Source organism: Emydura macquarii, unplaced genomic scaffold (assembly GCF_026122565.2).
Source record: "Emydura macquarii macquarii isolate MOO-44397 ecotype Brisbane River unplaced genomic scaffold, CSIRO-AGI_Emac_v2 contig_3287, whole genome shotgun sequence".
NCBI lineage: Eukaryota > Metazoa > Chordata > Testudines > Chelidae > Emydura > Emydura macquarii.
In genome coordinates, this window is record NW_027133424.1 from 5,140,993 (window position 1) to 5,164,993 (window position 24,001).

At 49.4% G+C, this 24,001-nt stretch overlaps 1 protein-coding gene across 1 annotated transcript in view; it reads left to right on the forward strand.

Moving 5' to 3' along the window:
• ADCY10 (adenylate cyclase 10) overlaps positions 1–24,001 on the forward strand; it is a 77,145-nt gene that overhangs the window by 9,143 nt on the left and 44,001 nt on the right. The window contains exons 5-16 of the mRNA XM_067532525.1: positions 423–628; positions 1,717–1,813; positions 2,423–2,511; positions 4,021–4,212; positions 4,594–4,715; positions 6,021–6,097; positions 6,286–6,475; positions 9,487–9,542; positions 10,827–10,980; positions 12,791–12,983; positions 14,439–14,525; positions 15,266–15,549. Of these exons, the coding sequence (XP_067388626.1) occupies positions 423–628; positions 1,717–1,813; positions 2,423–2,511; positions 4,021–4,212; positions 4,594–4,715; positions 6,021–6,097; positions 6,286–6,475; positions 9,487–9,542; positions 10,827–10,980; positions 12,791–12,983; positions 14,439–14,525; positions 15,266–15,549 (1,747 nt within the window). The remainder of the gene's footprint in view (positions 1–422; positions 629–1,716; positions 1,814–2,422; positions 2,512–4,020; positions 4,213–4,593; positions 4,716–6,020; positions 6,098–6,285; positions 6,476–9,486; positions 9,543–10,826; positions 10,981–12,790; positions 12,984–14,438; positions 14,526–15,265; positions 15,550–24,001) is intronic.

The following is a 24,001-nucleotide window of genomic DNA, read 5'->3' on the forward strand; positions in this document are numbered from 1 at the left end:
TATAAACATGTTGTTCTGTATTTGAAATAAATCAATCATCTTCAGCTGTAGATCAACCATAGAAAATCTGTGGCCAAGAGGTGAACTTTGTGGAAACTTACAATGAATTATAAGCAGGTTGTTGTAATGGAAATCAATTTGCAACCTTTTATACAGATGCTACTGCGTGACCATTATAATTTTGTATGTATTATTATTATTTATTAATTCACATGCTATTTAAATCACTGGAGAGCGCTGTTCTAGAAATGCTCAGATTAGTGAAATAAATATCACATATTGTCAAGAACTGATCCAAACCTCCCACCCCAAAAGAAAGAGGTTGGCCTCCAAAATCCACTTCCAAAATAACTGAGATACATGTGTTACACACTGTACAGTGAAAATGCCCTCCATCACATTCTTGTTTCTCTTCTTGTCAGGGCTATCGGCAGGTCACATCTCCAAAGTTGTTGTTGGAGACAAGAAGCACCAATATTTTCTGGTAATTGGCCGAGCAGTGGATGAAGTTCGGTTGGCCCAAAACCTAGCAAAAGCAAGTGAGGTTATTCTATCGCCGAACTGCTGGGAGCTTTGTAACCGGAACATGATAGAAATAGAAAGAATTAAAGATCAAAGAGCTGTTAAGGTGGGCAATGTGGAGTGTACAGCGATGTTTCATAACCAGTGGAATGCGTATTGCCTTGTGACCTAGGTTGGTGTGTGTTTACATGCCCATTCTCTTCTGCTGGATCAAATATCACACATGTGCCTGTGTGTATATCTGTTATTGGGGCCTGTCTCCATTGGGCCAGCTGGGCAGAGGGGGACGAGAAGGATGATGATGCGAAAGCTGAAGGCAGTGATGAAGTAAGAAGGCATAGACGAGTGTGGGAAATACCTTGTTCCCTGGAAGCCTGGGATTAACTCTGGCTTCCTCTTGCCAGGCGTGGCTGGTTGTTAGGGAATAAGGGGGCTAAACCCCACCCGTGATCTCAGAACTGCAGGGGACAGTACCAACTGCTGCCACAGGGGACTTTTGGCCCTACAATACATAGTCTGTAGGCAGCAGAGGGAGGAAGCACAGAGCCAAAGAGGCAGAATGTCCCTACTCCTAACTACAAAAATACGATCAACCTGCCAGGGAATGGAGGTGAGGGCCTTGCTACCTGCCACCCACCAGTTCGAGCACTCCCATCTCTTATATCTTGCACCAGTTCTTGGAGAGCAGCTGTAAGAATTGGGAGGAGAATCAGACCCCAGGTCTATTGTAATTTTGGTTAGTATCTTTCTGGAGGTGCTGAGCTAGTTCAGTGATGGGCGTCATGAGAAGAAGCTGGGCTTCAGTCCTGCACCTGTATGCGAGGAGGCCCGTAGAAATCAGTGGGACAAACCATGTGCTTAAAGTTAAGCATATGTGTATGCATATGCAGGATTGGAGTCTTCGACAGATACCCAGCAGGAGAAAGATTGTGGCATTGCAGGACTCTGCTCCCAGCTTTTGAGGGCTGGGGGAAACCCTGGCTGAGGAATCTTTTTGTTATGGTCACTGGGAGTATGGTAACTTGTTTTGTTTGTGCCAGAAACATCTTTGCTGATGACAGCTGTGTCCTCCATCCAGTTGATGGGGAGGTTGATGATGGAGGTGACAGTGAAGGGTGGAGTGCGTTTTATTGAATAATTCTACATTTGGCTCGGGGAAGTTGACAGACTCCTTTTAATTCTGTTTGCATTCAGGCTAGATACATAAAGAACATCCCTCAGTTTCAGTTTGATGAGTTCTTCTGGTCATGTATCGAAAAACTACAGCACTACCCCAGTGATGACAATAACGGTGAGTCACTCCTCATTCTACTCCAGGGACACGGGATTCTGGGCAGGTTGAGAGGCCTTTGCTTGCTGTCTGTGTAAATGTGAGACAGTGAATGGATTGTACATGGGGACCCCTGCCCTGTTCCCGATTGAGTTCCTCTGTCCTCCTCCATCCCCTGCCCGCAAAGCCCTGAGGCAGCCAGCTGCTTTTCACCTCTCTCTCCTGCCTGGTGGCTTCAACCTGTCTGAGCACTGGCAAGCACTACACTGACTGTGGAGGAAAGGAGACCCTCTCCCTACCTTCTAGGTCAGCTCCCTTGAGGCCCCTGGCTGTCAAGGAGATACACTGTAGGGGAACCCTGCTCAGTGCCTGCTGCTTTTCTGGGTGAGCAAGCTCTCAGTGGTTCTGGTAGAAGCACACAAGGAATTTTTTAACAGAAACTCCCAGTCAGTGATTTGCATTTTCAAGATTGTAGGTGAAATAGGTTAGATGAGAATCTCAGGTCCCATAAGGCACTGTCCAGTCCCCACTGGCATAAGCCTACCTTTGAGCAAAGCCAGGAATAGAGCCCTATGCTTTAACCACTAGCTCTTCCTTGTCCCATTGAAAGCATTGAATTTCCTCCCCTAGATATCCTGAGAACTACCTCCATGTTGGCGCCTAATGATGCATTGGAGAAGTCCCTACGGAAGTATGTGATGAGAAACATTCTGAAGAAGGTACTGCAGTAACTTTGCAGAGTTTTATTTTTTTGGCCGGATGTTCTTTGCTTTACACGGCTAGAACTTTTCTGCGTTTCTCAGATTGTAGCCAATACCAGATGCTACAGAGGAAAATACAAAAAACCCTGCAGTGAGTAGTTACAGAATAATTTGTCCACATGGAAAGATTTTTCATAACCCTGACCATCCACCCTCCCGCCCCTTAGGTGGTTGGCTTGAGACATGAGGGTTATATCTCTTCCAAAATGCTTGGGTTTTATTTAAAAAAGCCCTTATTATTATAATACTGGATGCTCCCATCAGTTTTTGGAAATCTGCTGAGTGCTTGGCTGTAGGCAATGTGTTCTACAGGCTAATTGTAAGGTGTGTGAAAAAGTTTTTCCTTTGTTCAGGTTAAAATTTTGCTGTCTTTCAGTTTCATTGACATTCCCTTGTTCTTACCTTATAAGAAATCCGCTTTATTGATCATCACCACCCATCTCCACTTGTCCCATATTTGTTCTTCTGACACGGAAAAAGCCTGTTTCCCCTCCGTGAATCCTCCAGGATCCAGTGTGGTTCTATTGCACAGGGATACAGGATTCCTGGAGCCTGCAAAAAATGTCTCTCTTCTTGTGCGCTGCAAAGCTCAGCTCTAGGGTGGAAGATGATTATGTGGTGGAGAATGGGGGGTCAGTTGTTCATGGATCCATGTCTGTACAGGTCCACTGGCCAGTCCCAGCTGTTGAAATAGCATGAACTAACAGGTTATTTATCTTGAGGAGCCTGTCAGTTCCATCTCCTGGAAACATCACTGGCTGACCTTAGAAAACATGACCTGAAGAGGAACTTGGTGTCAGTTAGAAAGCCTGCCTCTTTCACCAATAGAAGCTGGTCTAATAAAAGCTATTACCTGGTCTTGAGAACAGCCTGAGCTGTTAAACAGGGAGATTGAGATACATGATCAGTGCCAGGGAGACTGGGGGAAGCCTATAGTGGCAGAATGAACTAATATGCTTGCTGGCCCCTGAGAACGCCCAGGGGAGAGGATGAACAGGCTCCCCAAGCAACGTATTTAGATATCTCCATTTGCCCAGGAAACTGTCCTTCTCTAGACTCGCCTCCCCTACTGTAACACAGTGGGGGGAGGGAGAGGAAGGAGGGGGAATTTTCCACAGCTGTGAGATCCTACCACAGTCATACGGTTTATGGGGAGACATGGGTTGTACCAAAGTCACATAGACAGACTCTACTCAGCTATCTACCCCTTTGTCACCTTTGTGCCTAGCCTCATTCCCCAGTCCTGTGATGAAAGGATCATCATCCTAAAACTGGATTGTGTTTTGCATTGATGGGGGCCCAGTCCTTCCTATGACAATAGCTGATAAAACCTTTCTGTCCTCAAGGGATTAACACCTACACCTGTGAGCAGAGTTGGCCCAGCTGGAGTTAGGAGTATGGAGTAGCAAATGCTTTCCGCTCACCAGGAGTATGGACTGTTGAGTACATCTGGCTTTTCTTTTCCAGATTGACGACAACCAGCCACTGGAATATTTATCTGAGCTTCGGCCGGTCACAATTGTCTTTGTAAACCTGCAGTTTGATGAAAGTGCCAACACCTTGCATCTGTGCAAGGCCATCCATGATGCCAACGTGAAGATTTCGGAGATTATCCAAGTCTTCAGAGGCAAAATCAACAAAGTCTTCATGTTTGACAAAGTGAGTCAGAGCCCCAAGGCCATTCTAGCCCAGCATCCAGAGCTGGCAAACATTCCTCTGAGACGCTGGGACTAGGAGGCAGGAGGGACAGTGGAGTTGTCAATAGGGATAGAGAAGGGAAGTGGAGGGCAGGGATCAGGAGGAACGATAAGAGGCTCAGTGCTGAAGAGACTGAGTCTGAGGCGGTTGTGGGACATCCCAGAGCATTTTGGGGGACTCTGTATGCTGTTCCTAAGGGGTTTATGCTGACAGCACTACCCTAATAGGGTTGGTGGGGTGAGAGCTGGAGCACAGCAGAACTGCTTGCCACAGACATTGTTATTGATTGGCTGTTTGGAAAAAACCCTCCCCCTCTGGTGTTTTCTTTCTCCTCCCTGGCAGGGCTGCACATTCCTGTGTGTGTTCGGGCTCCCTGGGGATAAGCAGGCTGACGAGAGCACCCATGCCTTAGAGAGCGCATTTAAAATCTTCAACTTCTGTTCTGTGAGGCTCATGAAAATAAAGTAAGCAGGAAGACACAGTTCTCCATGTTGCCTACAGGGGTGCTGCTGGATTCATTTGCCATCAAAATTCCCTCATCCCAACAGGAGGGCTCCCCTAGTGGGCAGGAGGCTGTGACACAACAGCTAGGAGACACAATTTGGGATGAGTCCAGTTCACCTGGGGTCCTCCTCACGCTACATGACCCTGGCCTCCTATGACAGCTACGTGCTACTGGAGCAATGGAACTGCAGCCTCAGAAGTGGCACTGATGGAGCCGTCATGGTGACTGGCCGTGAATCTGAAAGCTGCTCAGGATAACCATGAACCTTCAGAGCAAAGTGCAAAGCCAACCATATGCAGTGACCCACCCCAAAACAGCCCAAGGAACTCCAGTCCCCAAGTCCAGTCCCCGCAGAAAAGAGAGAGCAATGTGTCTTTCAATAAAGATGCCAGCTGTGCAGGATTTTCAGCATGAGAATGGCAAATTCTTTGAGCTGTAAAGGCATTTTGCCCCTTGACAGCAGTGGTAACAGGGCAGAGCATGAGCCAAACCCCTACTGAGAGTCGTGCACCACCCCACTGGCCTTCAAAGGTCCCATCAAACCCTTCTTGACTGTGGTCAGTGGAGGAGTTAAGCAGTTTTGGGAGGCAGTCACATACCGTAACGGTGGGTGTGGTGTAACAAATTGGACAGCTGGATGATGCAAGGAGGGAGGGCTGGAACTCTACAGTCATCTCACCCATGGAAGTGTTTTAAATGTGCCAGATTTCTACTGCGGGCAGATAAACGTGTGCAGAAAATGTGACTACTTCCCTGAACGTTCAGCCAGGGCTTCACCGCCAGCTCTACACGAGGCAATGAGAGTTGTCATGGCTTTGCATTACAGGAAGAAAAGGGACTCACCACCCACCGGGAGGTCAAAGAGCCACTGTGCCTGTGGAGTTGCCTGAGGATTGCGGCCTCTGTGGCACCTTTGCAAAGGATGGACATGGGCTTCCTTCGGCCCGGGGTCAGCTCTGCTCCCTGGGGTGCAGCACAGGTGGGGCTGTGGCCCATCTCTCGCCCGGGAGGTCGGCTCTAACAGTGATGCTTGCTCCTGGTGCTCTGCACTCCAGGAAGCACAAGGACTGTCATTCGTGGGCATGTGTGTATGGGAAGCTCTTAACTCCCCTCGCCATCCCTTTCCATGCACACAGCTGGCTGGGTCGTCAGTACAAATGAGCACTACAGGAGTGAGGGTGGTGGGCGAGTGTGGGAGTGGATGGGGCAGGAGGGATTAGACCTTTGGGATTGCTGACTCCATGTTGCTCTCCTTCCATGCTAGGCTAGTGTCCATTGGGGTTACCAGCGGGCCAGTGTTCTGCGGAGTAGTTGGTCACCGTGTAAGGCATGAATACACAGGTACTCTCTGTTTCTAGGTTTGTTTGGTATCCCCTGGGTGGGTGTGTGAGGAGTGCATGTGCAGGCTGTGTATTTTTGCTGGTGGAGGGGTACGTACACATGGATACATATGGAGTTGTCCGCAGGAGGGCGGGCAGGAGCTCACTTATCTTCTCAGTGCCTATTTTTTTGCTCTCTCCACCACACAGTCATTGGCCGGAAGGTGAATCTCGCTGCCCGGATGATGATGTATTATCCAGGTTTAGTGTCCTGTGATGCAGTGACCTACTCCAACTCCAGGCTGTCCCCTTACTTCTTCGAAGAGCTCCCCCACATTGAGATGAAAGGAGTTGTGAATCCCGGGTTGGTCTATCATTATCTTGGCATCACTGAGAAAACGTAAGTGCCCTCTGTGACGTCGTGCACAGGACACCCAGAACTGTGAACCACTGTTACCACTCTACCTTAGCAAGAGCGAGAGCTTTGCTGCTGCTAAGCTGTGTGGCAGGTCCCTGATACTCCAGCCTGCCTGCCTTGCCAGCACATTCTCCAAGACCGTGCCAGTCCAAACCTTGGCTTGCTGATAACAAGCAGCAAGCTCCAGCTCCTGAGTTCTCCAGAGACCTCTCCCTGCAGCATCCAGTCTCTCGCTCTACGCTCACAGAATTTATGAAGAGAGACAGAGCACACACCAGGCTATAGGGTTAGCTGAGGACTCACACGTCACCTTAATACACAGTACTGAGATAGTTTTGTAATAAAACAAAGACCATAGGTTTAAGTGATACTAAGCAAGAGAAAAAGAGATGGATAAGGTTCAAAACAAAACAAAACATGTGTTCTAGTGACTAAAACTGAATCTGAGCAAGTTACAATCTTTACCTAAGCAGTTTCTCATTTACATCATATTTCCAGCAGCTCTTGCCTTTCAGCCCAAGAGAATCTGGTTTTCATAGTCTCAAAGGGTGCTAATACCCTATTGTCCCCTCATTGATAGATAACTAAAAGGTTTTTTTCTGCCTCTTATATTACTCAAAATCCATTGTCTCTGTCTCAAGAGCCAGGAGGAAGTCTTCCTGGGGTGCAGATTCAATCTCCCAGCATGATTGTTAAACAGTCTTCTCACCCGCTTGTTTAGTTTGATGTATTTGTTTACTTTATATGTAAAGATACCTCCATTGTCCTCTGCCAGTAAACAACCCAGTCAGATAGGTAAATACATATTAATTTGCCTAGGACAACTAGGTTTTATGCTCTGCTTCCCAAACACATTTCATGAATATATTTCCAGCAGACATCTATAACTTTTTGTACCCAGTCTGTACACAGATCACGCAATGATTTTGGGGCCCAGCATGTCACTAGGTTACATATAATACCTTTCATGACACTTTTGAAATATATATTATGACAACAATGTGTTGGGGAAATGAGTGTGTCAGGCCTGATGTGAGTTACAGTAGGGGGCCATCTGCCACTTGGCATTGAGAGGCTCCCAGGGTCACACCCCCATTTACCAGGGTGGGGTAGGGGTGATGAAAAAGACAAATTTTCTTTGATCAACATAAAGGGGATGGGTGCTGTCCTGGCTGATCAAAGCCACAGTCTGTATCATTCTTGCCTGAATCCAGAGTATAATCTCACAGCTGTCTTAAGGAATTTCTTCTCTACAGTCCTGTACTTCGCCACAGAAGATCGACTCAAGATAACTCTCAGTCAAGGAAACAAACAGCTGCTTGGACAGCATAGAATAGCTCAGAGTAAAGATACCTTCAACTGGCATATCTTCAATTAACCCTCATCTTTGAGAGGATGGGTAACCATTGTGTCCCATTTGCATCTCCCTCCCATTCTTCCATCAGCTCCAGCCACTAGGAGACTGGGAACTGAACCGTGGAAATGTAGAAGTGTTCAGTGTTTCTTCATGCACCTAAAACAGCCCCATAGTCTCAGTCCAAATGACTGTCAGTTCAGATTAAGGGGAACAACAAAACAAAACAGAACAAAAGTAAAGTCTCCACAAGGGAACACAGTTTGGGTCCCTCCTTTGGAGCAGGCTGTCTTAGCAGTGCCAGCAGACTGCTTAGAAATTTAAAGGTGCAGTATAGAAAAAAAAAATCATAGCAATTACGTTCTGTAGCTAGCTACTCCACCCTTCCAAAAACAATTTTAAATGTTCATTGAGTTCAGAGGCCAAGTCCTGGGACACTTGAGGATGGTGGCTTCTGGCCTGTGCTTGCTTTATAGCCTGCAAAATTATACTTTTAAGTAGTGATTCAAAAATCTGTCCCAAGCTTGGACTTTTGGGTTTTAATATTATTGTATTATGTGGCCGTGATCATCATTCATGGTTCTTGTTGGTCCAATTCTCTGTGAACAATTACCAGAGAATCTTCAGCAATTCTGTTAGGCCAGTATTTTAGATTCTGTTCCTTTTAGGATGACCTTTTAAAAGTTAATATTAGATTTTTAAAAAAATCTAAACAAAAAAAATTGCCCCATACACAAGGCATTCTGACCCACTGGTTTGCAAATATTCCATTGTTTTCGTACATCATAGCATTCTGACTCACTAGTTTGCACGTGTTCTGTTTTTTCATATATCCTGATACCTGCTTTCATCAACAGCCGCTTATACAAGATCTGCCTTGCTCTCATTGTCCAGACCCAGGGTTCTATTCCTACAAGTGCCTTATTGTGAAAGGAGCCCCATTAAAGTCAGTGGGAATCCGTATGTGGGGAGAAATTTAACTTGCTAACGAGAGATTTTAAAAAGCAACACAATAGCTCAGCGTAATCACCAATTTCATCCACCTTCTTATTAATGGCTTTACTTTCTTTTTACCGTGGTATGTTTATAAAAACTTGTATTCCTGTTATGGTCTTTGTCCAGTATTAACTCATTCTACTTCTTTTGCTTTCCTTATCTTTTCCCCTGCAAGCTTTAATGAACTCTGCCTAGTCCTACTTGTCTCCCATATCTCTCCCACTTGTAGTACAGGCTCGTTTGTAACCTTCAGATCCTTGAGCAGCCTCAGAAAGCCAGACTGGTGGGCATTGCATTGATCTTTACTGGAGGAGTCATAGGCTGTTGTGCATTATTTCCTTCTTAGCTCTCCAATTCTCACTGATGGATTTTAATACCTCCTCCCATTACACCGTGCTTACTGGGCTCCTTAATTACTAACATTTCTCTAGCGCTCTTCTGAAGGGAAACCCATGACACTGCTGCACCCCCGTCTCAACTTGAGCTTCCATGTGCAAGAGGCTAGAAATAAGGAAACCCTTCTTGGAAGCAGGGCTTAGATTCAGAGACAGTGGGCACCCAGCTGTGCTCCCGCACCTATAGATTCTGATCAGGAGTATTTTCGCTCTTTAACTGCAACTTTCTTTTCTCTTCCTCACTGCAGAATGATTGGCAAAGCGTATCTCACCAAGGAGAGGTCTGAGTATTACCCCTTACTGGGTAGGTGACCAGAGCTCTTCTGAACTCCAGTTTGTTTGTCATTAGTAACCTGTGGAGCAGTTGCTGCTGCTGGGAAGAGGATGCAAGGGGAAGAGATGGATGTGGGGAAAAATGTATAAGTGGGAGCTACTACCTGAGGATATTAAATAACTGTCCATAGGGATCATTCAGAAATGTAAACCTCTGAGATGTATTAAGGATGTTCTTAAAGACACAGGGTCTTTACTTTGAAGTTATGGTGCCTGATCCTGCAGTCCTTATATGATGCTAAGGATCTATCCCTGGTCAGAAAAGAATATGGAATACATGTTTGCAGTATTGTTGTAGCTGTGTTGGACCCAGGATCTGAGAGAGACATGGTAGGTGAGGTAATGTCTTTTATTGGACCCGCTTCTGTTGGTGGAAGAGACAAGCTTTTGAGCAGAGGTGTTAACTGCCCACTTCATTTTAAGTGGTCTCATGCAACCTGTAATCCCCTTATGCTTAACAATCTGTTCCACCTTGTATTTAGCTGAGATACTCTGGTTACCTCCCCCAGACCTAAAGAAGAGCTGTGTGAGACTTGAAAGCTTGTCTCTTCCACCCACAGAAGTTTGTCTAATAAAAGATATTACTCATGCTTATCATCTTGTCTCTGTGGAATACATGCAAGAATTTTCTTACCCCTCATATTTGCTCCCTTTGTTTCTTTGACTAGCATCTTTTCATTTTACTGACAAATGGGGTTGAAACAAAATGCCAGATCCCAGCACTCCAAAACTGGGTGAGCCTCATTTCATCTTTAAGTTTGAATCCTGTTGGCCTGTAGGAGCTGATACCCTCAACTACTTTGTGCCCCCCCTTAGGGTGAATCTCCTGGTTGGCAGGCTAGTAAGGAGAGATGTAAATTATACTTCCCTGTGCCAGCTCCAGTGCATATAGCTCAAGGACTGTAAAAAAGGCTGGATAAAAATCTAAAGAGTGACACTGGGTATTGGAATGAACAAGAGGTTGTGTGAGGAGAGGGATAATGTGGTCACACTTCTTTGTGTGTACGGGTGGGAGGTACAGCAATCTGCTGGAATCTGGACAGTAGGGTTTGGGAATACTCTAGAGAGGGGAGCTGCAACTGTCAAGATGAGCTGAGAGAAAGGAATGGATAAGGACAGCAGCAGAAGTGGAAATGAACGAGCGACTTATGTATGCATTTCGGACCTGGGTGGAGACATGCTGCCACTGCTAAGCAAAGAGAGAAGGGGACATGCATTAGTCTTTGCTTTCTAAAAATCACTCAATCTTTCTTAGGTCGGGAAAAAGAGTTTGATATCTATGACACTTCATTGAAAGGATTTGTGGGATCTACAGAAGGCCGTGTCATAATGTATGAAGGCCTTATGGGCTACGGAAAGAGCCAGTTACTTGCTGAAATAGCCTACTTAGGTCAGAAGGCTGGCCACAGGTAGGTGTATTTGATATACCTGGCTCCCTGTGCCCTACACCCCTCTGCCCATGCATCTTGATCCTGAATGGCAACATTCCTACAGAGATCGTAATAATGCCAAATGGTATGGAGGGTTTGTTTGTCTGGTTCAGATTGAGACTACCAAATGCCTTTCTCTTTGGATGGAAGCTGATCTCTAATGGCTTAAATGAGCCTTGTATAGGGATGAGCAGCTTTTTGTAACTTCCTCCTTTAATACAAATATATTTCATGTACAGGAATAGCCAGCCCAATCAAAGGGGAGATAAAACAACCACTGGTCCAACTGTACCTATCAATGCCAGCCTATTGCTCTAATTCTTCATTTAATAAATGAGACAATCTGAGAGATGCACTTATGGTTGCATGGGTACTTTTGTGAGTCAAAGAATTAACTTCACTTGCTCTTCGATTAACTGTGGGCTTCTTGTCTAGTGGATTTGTTCAGACATCCACTCCCCATGAATCAGAAGGCATAGTCTTCCATCTATTTTGTGACAAAGTGTTTTGAAGTGTGATTGCCCTTTGCTTCATCCTGGGAAACTCAAAACTAGCAGGGAATGAATACATATCAGAAAGAGACACCACTGGCTATTTCTCCCATCCTTCCTATGAGGGACTTTTTGATTGAGGCTGTCATGACCCAGATCAAGTCAGATTCATGTTTCAGTGCTATTCGACTGAGATGCTAAAGAGGAAACATGTCTAGCAAGAAAGTGTATCTGTTAGAGCTGCTAAAACAGTTGGGGGATTTTGCAAATTTGTGTTTTAATTCTCCCCTCATTTTTTGCCCCCTTTAATTAGAAATTTCAAAATTTGAAAAATTTTATTAGGTCAATACTTGATTGAAAGCCGAGGAAAGATTTCCATGAACATTGTCAATATTAAAAAGAAAAAGTCCTTTTTGTTTTTCAAATTTCAACATTAAAAATGTTTCAAAATTAAAAATGTTGAAATTTCAAAATGTTTTGATCCATTCTGGAATGTGTTTTCTGTCTACCCAGACTCAGAGTTACTAGCTCTTTATTGGCTATTGTGACTTTTGAACTGTGGAAGAAAGCTCATGTGTGTGCCGATTTTCTTTCCCCAAGAGAAATGGACAGACTTTAAAAATGTCATTAGTGAGGGGCTTGTGAATGGCCCATCACTGAGAAACGACATTTTTGGGGGTGTGTGGTGTGGCAATGAGAACAGCTATAATTGGGGTGATTGGGATGTATGGTTGCATGTCTTTCAGTGCAGGATGACTTTAGAACCCAGGGCAATGCATGGAACTGAATGGAAAGCAGCCAGGTGTTTTTGACAAGGGTATGATGTCCAGAAGACAATGAGCAGACCAGCCTGGACTCTGATAGTAACCCAAAGAGTAGTGGTTGGGAAAGGTGGTTGGAGATCAGTTAAGGGCTGTCAATATTTTGTGTCCTCAAAGAAAAGCCAAAGGGAATAGAATGGAGAGGCTGAGCTCTGGAGTTAGGTTGCTTTGCACCAGCCACAGAGAAAACAGAAACCACGAAATCAAATTCACTCAAATCCACTGCTGATCATCAGCCATTTATCCATAAGGAAAAGCAGGTGTTGAAATGCCTTGTTGTTGTCTTGGAGCCCAATCACAAAGGGCTGAAGAATCCTGGTTCCATTATTTCTCCTTCATTTGGAAGCTTTTTCTGTGTCTAGATGTCCATGTGGTAAGTGGTAGGGTTGCGTTTCTGTAATTCTTTCTCAGAATGCGCTGGCTCTTCCTTACTCCCTGTTAGAGCTTCCTTAATTTCTCTTCATTTTAACCATGCAGGGTTGTTGCTATGGAGCTGACAAAGGTAAACGTGCAGCAGAACTTTTTTGCCATCCGGACACTCATGGCCATGTTCCTGGGGATTGATGCATGTAAATCTTATGATGCAAGACAGCACATCCTCCAAGTCAAACTCCGAGGTGTGGTAGAAGAGACGTACTATTGCCTCCTGAATAACATCTTTCTTGTTAAGGTAATGGAGAAAGCCCTCACTCTCTGTGGGAAAAGCCTGTCTGTGGAATTGGGTTTTGCTATTTAGCTTGCTTCATACCAATTTTGCATCTCAGCAATTTTATATTCTTGTCCTGAAATTGCACACTGGATCAAAGGTGTGAATACTCATGAAATTCAACACGGTAGTTCTGTTTGGAATATACAGGGTGCTGGATATAGCTGCAGAAATTTTTGCTTCAAAATCTGCATGGAATAGCTAGTGGCATCATGCCATAGATATGATGCCATCCACTTCATCTACCCCACTTTCTCACTTTTACTCTGGGGTTGGCCTTATTGCAGTCATGAGGCTGACTGGTTCTGATGAGCCTGAGTTCTAACCCGTGCATACGTCCTGGACTTTGTTCCTATGCATTCGGAAGGATATTCACAGCATGTCTGCCATCTGCAGTGACACAGGAGAGAGGGCAGCAATTCCACACAGACTTGTGAGGTTGTAGGAGATAGCCTTTACTCATCCCAGGAAAGACTTCACAGGCAGCACTTGGGGAGTGAAGGGGGTACAGATGGGGACTTAGGGCACGTACAGAGCAGTTAAGGGAAGGGCTGGATGCTGGTCAGTTATGGTAAGAGGACCTCCTTCAATGGGAAGTTGCATTTGAGTTTTCAAGGGGAACAGGAGTGGGGAAAAGTTGAATGGGGCTGGAAAGATGAAGTCTGGCATCTGCACTGGTTGCCATAAAAGTAAATGGGGCAGTTCATTTCTTGTTCTTCTCCCCACTTCACTGGGTTGATTTTGCTGTCTGTCACTGCGCAGCAGGGAAACATCAAGTTTGAAAAGAGGCCTAAAAGGGGAAAAAGGTGTCTTGGGGGGTGAGGCTTCAAAAATGGAATTTGGGTGAAAGGTGCAGGCTTATTAGCCCAGGAGAACGAAACCCTTCTTATCCACAGAATTCCTACAATGGCAGAGTGAGCTTGCTGTACACACACAACTTCCCGCCTCTGCTATGAAGAGACCACCTCTCTGGGTGAGAGGATGTCACAAGCCATCCAGTTCTTGGCTTGTCCACTGTCAGTCAACCAGAGTCAACTGAATCACAAGGGAAGTCAGCTCCCATTGACTCCAGTGGGATCAGGATTTCACCCTTAGTTCCTCTGATGTAGGCATCCTCCTACCACGAGGAAGACTAAGACCAACAGTTTATTTCACATAGGTCACCAAAGAGCTGTCAGATGGTAGCTTAATTGTTCAGCTCGACTTAGACTGATGATATAGACATGGAGGCCTCAATGTGTTCACATAAGCATCCCCTATATGATGCAATTCCTGTGTGGAAAGAAGTAATAGACACTGAGATGGACAAGTGTGTTTCACTTGGCTGGACATTTCTATCAGGGCTTTCCCCATGTATGTGTATACTATGAATAGAAACGCTGCCTCTTTTGCTCACTGTTATGATGTTTTTTTGACCAGTTTCCCACCTCCGAAGAGGTTTCCAAAATGGATGGTGAAACAAGGAAACAGGAAATGGAAATATTTCTTGTGAAAATACTGCAGAAGGTGAGCCACTCTCTTCATCATGAAACAGAGATAAATGATTTCCCAGACTGCACCCTGGACTTGCCGATTCTGCTAATGAACAGTTTATTGGCAGGCTGGGAATACGGTATAGTCCAGTCATTTTCCCTATGTTATTCCTCTGTATCCCACCCCAACCCTAGCTCCTGTTACCTGCACTCACCGTGTCACATCTAAAGTTAGAGAGCAGGAACTGTGTCTTTCTGTAGCACCTAATGCACTTTTTGGCCCTGCTCAAATTCAGATTATGGAATGGATTCTCCGTGAAACTGGCTCAGGTTTTGTCCCAAAGTTTGGTTCCCCTCCCAAAATGTACAGACTGCACTGCCAAAGTGGAAGAATGTAAATAACCCCCTTCTCCAAAAGAGTATACTCCTCTGGGGTGACATTGCCCCTGGTGTGCAGGGGCACAGCCCTCTTACAGTTGCATAAAGGGGGGGGTGAGCTGGCTGGGGGGAATGCTGTGGACCTGGTCTACTCCCTAGTGAGCACAAAGTGGTCACTGTAGGGATGGTCTGAGGGCAGGCCATGGATTCAGGTGTGTGCAGACCCCAATGCCATATCTAACCATCACAAAGGGGCTACAGCTGCTCTTCCACCCCATAGGTTGGAGTAGCCATCATGGGGGTGGGGTCTGTGTGACAGCCTAGGCCTTGGCCTGAAGACAAGATATATGTACATGAAGCAACACCTTATTCAGGCAATTCTTTGCCGTTTTTTAGGCAATGGAGAAAGAGATTCTCATTTTTGTCATTGATGAAGCCCAGTTCATTGATCCCGCCTCATGGGAATTTCTGGACAACTTGCTCTCCAGCGTCCCAGTGTTTATGGTCATGTCTCTATCTCCTCCCACCCGCGAAGGACGGCTGCCTTGTATCTCCGCAGCAAGCATCATTAACAGTGCAAAGACCATCTACGTTCAGCTGAGGGAGCTAAAGCCCTCTGTGATCCTGCAGAAAGCCTGCCAGGACCTTGGGGTGGTCAGTATCCCTCGGGAACTAGAAACGTAAGTGACAGGCCGCAGTGCCTGCTCTGTGCTCCTAAGTGCAAACTAATGTTTCTCTGCAAAACAGAGCGGAGCAGGTCCACAGAGGCAGAACCACACGGCTTATGGCCAAGTGACTGACTCTTTAGGGTCCATGAAAGCGGGGTCAAGACAGCCTAATAGCCTAGCACCTTGTAAAACATAGTTGGCCCTAGCTGTATGCTGTTCCATCCAGTGGCTAGGCAAAGATTCAGTGTGGTCTAGTGGATGGAGCGCTGGATGGGGACTCAGCAGGGCTGAATTCTATTCCTGGCTCTAGCACCAGCTTACCTTGGGCAGGACACGTCATCTCACCAGGCCTCAGTTTCCCCGTCTGTAAAATGGGGATGATGATACTGACTCCTTTGTAAAGTACTTTGCGGTCTATTGATGAAAAGCACCATAGAAAGTCCAAGTATTATTGTTATTAATATAGTTCTCTTGGCCTGTCACTGCCTTCTAATGTTCTGGCTTGCAAGTACATCCCAGGGTGGCTGCTAAGGGGGAATCTCTCGCTCAATTTGTTCCCTAGGCAGGGTGTTAACGTGGTACTGCCCATCCCGTCTATTGTGTTGAAGAGTGCTGAGCACAGAAAGCTAAGGTGTTGACTTTTGTTTCCTGCTGCACCATTAGCAGTCAGGTGTGTGCCTGAGTTTGTGCACCTTAGTTTTGCTTAGTGACCTGGGCAACCATCCTGTCAAAATTCCTTCTGCTATGCACTAAGGCAAACACGAGTTGTCTGAGCTCTGAGTGCAAAGTGCTTCTTCCTTGGGACCAGCCTGACTGGAGTGTATACCAAAGTCCTTCAGAGGGAAGGTGTTGGTCAGAATTCCTTGCTGATATTAAAGGGCCCACCACTTTGGGGAAGGGAAAGGCTGGGTTTGCTTCTGATTTCAGGCCAAGAGGCATGGTCAGAGATTACTCCAGCCCATTGGCACAGGAGGGGAGGGAAGGTGAGACAGCAAAGAAAGGTGGATTTCTGTTGGGGGTTATCCCAGGAATCAGTGTAGGCAGGGATGCCCCAAAAAGGTTCAGCCGTGACACATCTGGCTTGCAGAACTGGAGAGGGCATCTCGGCCTGTCATACTGTTGCGAGGTGGTTCAGTCCTCCTCAGAGTAGGTTGGATGGAAGCCGAGGAGGGGCATAGGATGGAGCAGGGGGGACAGGTGAGGGGGAAGAAACCAGCAGAAATCTTCAGTTTCCCATCCCCTAGGCAGTCTGGGATCTAGTTGGTTCAGTGACAGGGCCAAAGTCCTCACCAGTTTGAGTGAGGCCTGGATGTCTCAGAGTAAGCCCCAGAGTACACAAACAAAGGTATGATCCTAGTAAAGCATAGGCTTTCAGGAGTAAATCCTCAGCCATCTAGTCCCAATAGCTCCCACACCTCTGCTCTAACATGTCCCACAGGGGTCTGGTGGTGACCCACCTGCCCATCTTCTTTATTCCAGCCAGCTGAACACCTGCCAGTACTTCAAAGTTGAGCAACTTCTTCTGGTTCTACACTCTGCCTGCCTATTCTTAACCTGTTTGTGACCTGCCCAGAGTCCTCAGGGTTGTGTCATCAGTTCCCTTTTTGCTTAGGTAAAACCAGGCTTTCGTCTCCAGTTTTATAAACATTTAGCTAAAGTCTGTCTCCATATTGCCCTGACATTTGCCACCTTTTACCCATTCAAACTGCAAGGCTAAAATCTCATTGAGGCCTGATTTGATGCCTGCCTTCAGCTACAAAGGTGCATTGTGACAGCAATCAATTACTAAAAAACAACCATAACTGCACAGTGCATTTTAAAATGTTCTGTTTATTGTTTTTTCCATTTTACTACTGTAATGCAAATGGCTAGGCCTGTACTGTTTCCATATTTGCTGAGATACTAAAGCTAAGCACGGTATTAAAACACTGGATTTTTTTATGCTCTAATTCAAACAGGAATTATTTTAGGGAAATTCTATGGCCTGTGTTATACTGGCAGTCAGACTAGATGATCACTGTGGTTTCTTCTGGCTTTAGAATCTGTGAATCAATGAAACATCAGATAATACGTGGACTTGGGCAATATTGTGCCAAAGGAAGCTTTGCTGACATTCTGAGTTGTTGCAATTCAAGTGGCTGAGAAGAGGCAAACGTCTCAGCAACTTGTAAACAGATATTGGCCAAACCTGTTTATAATGTTGCAAACAAAAAGCCTGGTATAAAATGGAGAGATTTTCAAAATTGCACCTGGAAGTGAGGTGCTGTCTGTGCTAAGCAACCCTTCTTCCCCTCCTCCTGATGTTATATAAGTAGAAGGGACCGTAAAATAACCCCAAGGACTCCTATGAGACCCTGTGGGCGGTCCCCTGTGAGAGGGGGGCAGCGTCCAGGGTTCTCCCTCTGGGTCCTTCTCAGAGGGGGACCACCCCTCCTGGCTATTTCCTGCCGGGAGCAGTCTCAAACCCTTTTCCCAGGCAAGCAGTCTAGGGCCGAGCCCTCAGGCAAGGCTGGCAAAGGAGCAGGCTCACTCTCTGGAGCGGTATGGAGGGTGAGGCTCTCTCGGGGCTGGTAGGGAAGGGGGGAGGGGGACGCAGGCCCACCCGTCTCCACTGCGTCCCAGCCCAGGGCCCACGCTGCCTGGGTTGCCCCCGACTCAGCCACGATCTTATGGGTGTCCCTGGGCTTCTTCCTCCCCGAATCCCCCGGTACCTGCTTCCCTCAGGTCGCTGGGTGTGGTAGTCCTATGAGGCCCTCCTCATCCACGGGTGGCAGCTCTGGCAACTTCATGGGTTCCTCCACGGAGGGCAGCTCTTCCAGGTCCTCCAGCCCCCAAGGCCACAGGTAGGGCCAGTAGGTTCTCCGGCTCCCAGGCTCTGTACTGCTCAGGTCGACCCTCCTCTGGCTCCCAGGCAGCAGGTGACTCTGGTGGGCCCTCCACCGGCTCCCAGGCAGCGGAGAACTCCGGTGGGCTCTCCACCGGCTCCCAGGCAGCGGGTGACTCAGGCGAGCCCTCTGCGAGTTCCCAGGCTGGGGGTAAGACCAGCTGCTCCCTGTCGGCGTGGGTCTCTGGCCTGGTCTTAGCTGGGAGTCTTGGGGGAGAGGCGTCCTTCTCCCTCAGGCGCCTTCCCCTGACTGGGCTCGCAGGCCAAGGTTTTAAAGGTCTGGCTCTGCCCCCCTGCTTTCGGTCAGGTGGTGGTCCTGGGGCTTCTAAAGGCCTGGACCTGCCCACCTGCTTCCGGTCAGGGGTTTTCCCTCTGGGTTCTACCAGCCAGGGTGGGTCTGGCTCCCCCTCTGGGTCCTTCTCCGAGGGGGACCACCCCTCCCGGCTACAGACCCTAACTGGTGTAACCATAAGATCGTAGATCCTATCATGTGCATTGATTGAAGCAAGGAGTCCCGTGGTGGGGGGAACCAGTACTAATTAAAGACTGGCTCAGCATGTGTGTGTTGTGCGCAATTATGGCTGCATGGTTGAAGGCAAGGGGAGCAGCACTTTTGAAAAATCAAGCCACTTATTTAGGTGCCCAACTATGGACTTCAGAGCCTAACTTTAGACTCCCATTTTTGAAAATCTTGGCCATTATTTATATTATGGTCACACCTAAGGCAGCAGTCAGGGTAAGGGCTATAATGTCCCTGCCCTCAAACACTGAGAGACTAGGTTCTCTCTTCGAGTGATTGCTCATATCTATTCCAATATAGGTGTGTGTGCGCCACGTGCACAGATTCCCGGAACTTTTTTCCCTTAGCAAGTCCCTTAAGGTCGGCTCAGGCGCCCCCTGGAGTGCTGTGCTCATGCCACGGTACATAGGGCGCTGCCGAGCCTGCGGGCCTTCAGTTCCTTCTTTCCGCCTGTGACGGTTGCTGGAACGTCTGCCTCTTGCATAGCGCAAGTAGCATCCCTTAGCAATTCATAGTGCCTTTTCACTGTTCTGTTGTTTGTTTACTACATAGTGCAAGTTAGCAAATTAGATAGTGCCCTTAAGGGCTACATTTGAGCCATGCCTGGCTCCACTGGATTTACAGCCTGCACCCTGTGTGCAAAAGCCTTTCCCATGAGTGACCCTCACGATCGTTGCCTCTGATGCCTCGGGGAGCAGCACCAAAAAGAGAGGGACATCTGTAAGTCCTTCAAGCCCCGTACCCAGAAGGAGAGGGACGCCAGGCTGAAGGCTATCCTGATGGAGTCCACACTTCGTCCGGACTCTGAGCCATCGCGTTCTCCAGCGGCACCGAGCGTCTCCTCAGTGCAGTGCGCTCCACTGGCACCGGCACCGAAGTTGTCGGTGCCAAAGAAAAAGAAGCGGCCCGAGGTCCGCCCACATGGATCTGCTACCGGTACAGCAGGGGGTGACCCAGGAAATGCCCCAGCCACGTGCCGTGGAGAGTACTCCAGCACCGGCATCTCCTCGCAGGGAGCCTCCCCCGACTCCTGGGGGTGGGGGAGCGCCCCTGCTTTCGCGGCGGCACACGCCCTCATGCCGAGGGTTCCGGGACCAGCGTCTCGGTGTAAACCCGTGCTGGGTGGCCCTGGTGGGTGGAGGAGACTGGAGTCGAGGTCTCCCCTCAGATGGTCAAGGAGGGTCGAGAGTGCGGGCTCCCCTCCTAGCTCCGACTCAGAGTCGTCGAGCTCCTCGACACCATGGCACCGGGGGCGGTCGAGAGGCACATGCGTGAGGCAACGACGCTCCAGTACCGCCTCGCGCACGAGCCACAGCTCCGGCTCTCATACCCCGGTACAGAGCCCAGCTTGGCACCAATCCCTGACTCCGGTGCGGAGCCCGGCGCGGCAGCACAGGCGACGCCACTTGAGATCCCTGGCATACAGCCTGCCGCGGGTAACGGTGCCCGTCAGTGCAGCGCATCGCCTGGCACTGACCGTCTCGGCACCAACTGCCACGGCACCGACTGCCTCGGAGTCGCCTGTTCCAACGCAGCCCGCCTCGGCACCGAGCGCCTCGGCACCGCGAGATTGATCGCGTTCGGGATCAACATCGCGACGACATAGGCGTCACCGCTCCCAGTCCCGAGGTGGCAAGTGTCACCGTATGACGTCCAAGTGGAGGAGGCGATCCACCTATAGCTCCTCCAGCAGCTCCTCCCCGTCGGCACTGCAGACGCCAGCACCGTAGGTTGTTTTCCTCGTCGTCTCGGGGCCCTTCACCTCCCAGGAGCCACAAGCACAGATCGAGCGGCTCCGGGTCCAGGGGGCGCCATCCTGACGTGACCCAGCAGGCACCGATGCCTGCACCGGCGTGGCCCCGAGGGCCCTGGCAGTGGCCATACTGGGGGCCGTGGGGTGCCCAGGTGGGCCAAGGAACTCTATCCAACTCCTCGGTGGCCCAGCCAGTGCCCCCACCACCGAGCCACCCGGAACAGGGCCACCCCTCGGATGAGGGGTCAGACCCTGAGGAAGGCCTCTCCACAGGGCCCCTTCCACAGTCCTCCTTCTCGTCCCCAGATGAGGTGACTGCCAGGGACCGCAAGGCCCCGCTCTTTGATTTCCAGGCCCACCAAGACCTGCTGAAGAGGGGGGCAGGCAATTTAAGCTTCGAACTTAAAGAGATGTCTGAGGAGGAGGACCCCCTCTTTGGGGTATCCGGGTCGGCAGGACCCTCACGAGTCGCCCTGCCTGTTCATGAGAGGGTGATGAAAATAGCCAAGGGCCTCTGGCAAACCCTGTCCTCGGTGGCCCCCACCTCCAAGGGCGCCGAACGTAAATATTATGTTCCTAAGGAGGGGTTTGATTTTCTTTACACCCACCCCGCCCCAGGAACACTTGTGGTGGATGCCGCTAATCAGCGGGACCGCCAGGGTGGCCAGGGCAACACCCCCAAGGACAAGGACAGCAAAAAGCTAGACTTGTTTGGCCGCAAAATGTATTCTACTGTGGCCCTGCAGCTGAGGGTCACTAATCATCAAGTGCTTCTCAGGAGATACAATCTAATTTGTGGTCCTCGCTGCAGAGGTTCCAGTCGGTGTTGCCCCCGAACCAGGCCGTGGACTTCGCCACTGTGTCCCAGGAAGGCGTGGTGGTAGCAAATGCGGCATTGCAATCTGCCAGTGACGCGGCGGATACCACCAGCAGGGCAATGGCTTCGGCCATCGTCATGCGCCGCTGCTCCTGGCTCCAAGCTTCAGGCTTGTCCCAGGAGGTCCAACAAGCTATACAGGACCTCTGATTTGATGGCACTGGCCTCTTCTCAGAGAGGACAGACGAGAAGCTTCATGCCCTGAAGGACTCGTGAGCCACCCTAAGGTCCCTTGGGTTCTACACCCCGCAGGCCTTGAGGCACCAGTCTCGGCCTCAGGCCCAGAGGTAGCCACAGCCTCCAGCCAGGCTGCCCGCCAGACCCGCTCAGCCCAGGAGGGGTTGGGATTGGTACTGGGCGCCTAGCCGCCGCGATCACCCGGGGTCCTCGGCAGGGCCCCAGCAAGGCCCAAGCAAGGGCAATGCTGCCAATAAAAGGTTTTGACGGTGCGCACGAGGGTGGCACTCCTCCTTTCCCCCTGGATCTTTCCCGGCCCTTTGCTCACAGACTCCGGCCATACTATGCCCAGTGGGAAACCATCTCCATGGACCGATGGATCCTCAGTGTAGTCCTCAGGGGCTATGCCCTGCAACTTATGGTCTTCCCCCTGGACTCTCCCCCTACCCAGTCCCTCTCCAGGAACCCCTCTCATGAGCAACTCCTCATACAGGAGGTCAACTCCCTCCTCTTGTTCGGGGTGGTAGAAGAGGTTCCTCCACAGGAACGGGGAAGGGGATTTTATTCACGATACTTTCTAATCCCCAAGGCCAAGGGAGGCCTGAGGCTGATATTAGACCTCTGCCGTCTGAACAAATTCATCAGACGCACCAGGTTTCATATGGTTTCCCTAGCCTCCATCATTCCCACTCTAGATCCAGGGGACTGGTATGCTGCCCTCGACCTCAAGGATACATATTTTCATATCACTATCCTCCCTGGTCACAGAAGGTTTTTCAGGTTTGTGGTAGCTGGCTGCCACTACCAATTTGCAGCCCTGCCCTTTGGCCTCTCGTCCGCCCCAAGGGTCTTCACAAAATGCATGGCGGTGGTAGCGGCCCACCTGTGCCCCAGAGGGGTCCAGATATTCCCATACTTGGATGACTGGCTGATCCAGGGCAGGCCCACGCGAGGAACAGCCTGACACTCACCTGCGCCACATGCACCAGACTGGGGCTGCTCATCAACGAGCAGAAGTCCACACTCACCCCGGTGCAGCGTATAGAGTTTATAGGGGCCACCCTGGATGCCACCCAGGCCACAGCCTTCCTCCCACGGCCTCGATTCGAGACCATGGCTGCCATAATCGCTGATCTGCACAGGTCCCCCACGACGACAGCCAGGCACTGCCTTCAGCTGTTGGGACACATGGCGGCCTGTACTTATGTGGTGAGGCTGGCTCGCCTCAAGCTCAGGCCTCTTCAAGGGTGGTTGGCCTCGGTGTATGTACCAGCCAGGCATTCGCTGAACAGGGTGGTCACGGTTCCCACCCAGGTACTGTCCTCCCTGGACTGGTGGAGGAACCCGGGAGAGGTTCTGAGGGGTGTCCCCTTCAGAGACTTGGCTCTTTCAGTGACTCTGATAACGGACGCCTCAGACGTGGGATGAGGGGCCCACATCAGCAATGACCTGAGCACCCAGAGGCTCTGGTCACCAGATGAAAGGGCTCTCCATATCAATGTCAGGGAGCTCAGAGCAGTCCGCTTGGCCTGCAAGGTCTTCCTCAGGTTTCTGAGGGGCAGGATGGTTCAGGTCCTCACGGACAACACGGCGGCCATGTTCTCTTTGCCAGGAGGCTACTCGACTTTGGGACTTTGCGGTGAGGCACGACTTTCACATATCTGCCTCTCACCTCCCGGGGTCAGGAACGATGAGGCGGACCGCCTCAGCAGGTCGTTCTTACCTCGCCACGACTGGTCACTGCACCCAGAGGTGGTGACTTCCATTTTCCACAAGTGGGGGGCTCCCCAACTGGACCTGTTCGTGTCGTCCTGGAACAGGAAGTGCCTGAGGTTCTGCTCACTCCAAGGTCACGAGCCGGGCTCCCTCTCCAACATGTTCCTGCTAGACTGGACGGGCACCCTCACGTATGCGTTTCCCCCCATCCCGCTCCTACCCAAGGTCCTCTTGAAGATCAAGAGGGACAGAGCGGACATCATACTGATTGCGCCAGCTTGGCTGTGGCAGCACTGGTACAGCATGCTGCTCGACCTGTCCATCGACATGCTGCTCCCGCTCCCGAGGCGCTACGACCTGCTCTTTCAGGATCAGGGTCGCCTACTGCACCCGGACCTGGACTCCCTTCACCTGACGGCATGGAGACTCTATGGAGAGAGAGCCTGCTCCATACAGGTCCAGCAGGTTCTGCTGGGCAGCAGAAAATCTTCCACTCAGGTGGTGTACTGGGCCAAGTGGAAGCATTTTACCTGTTGG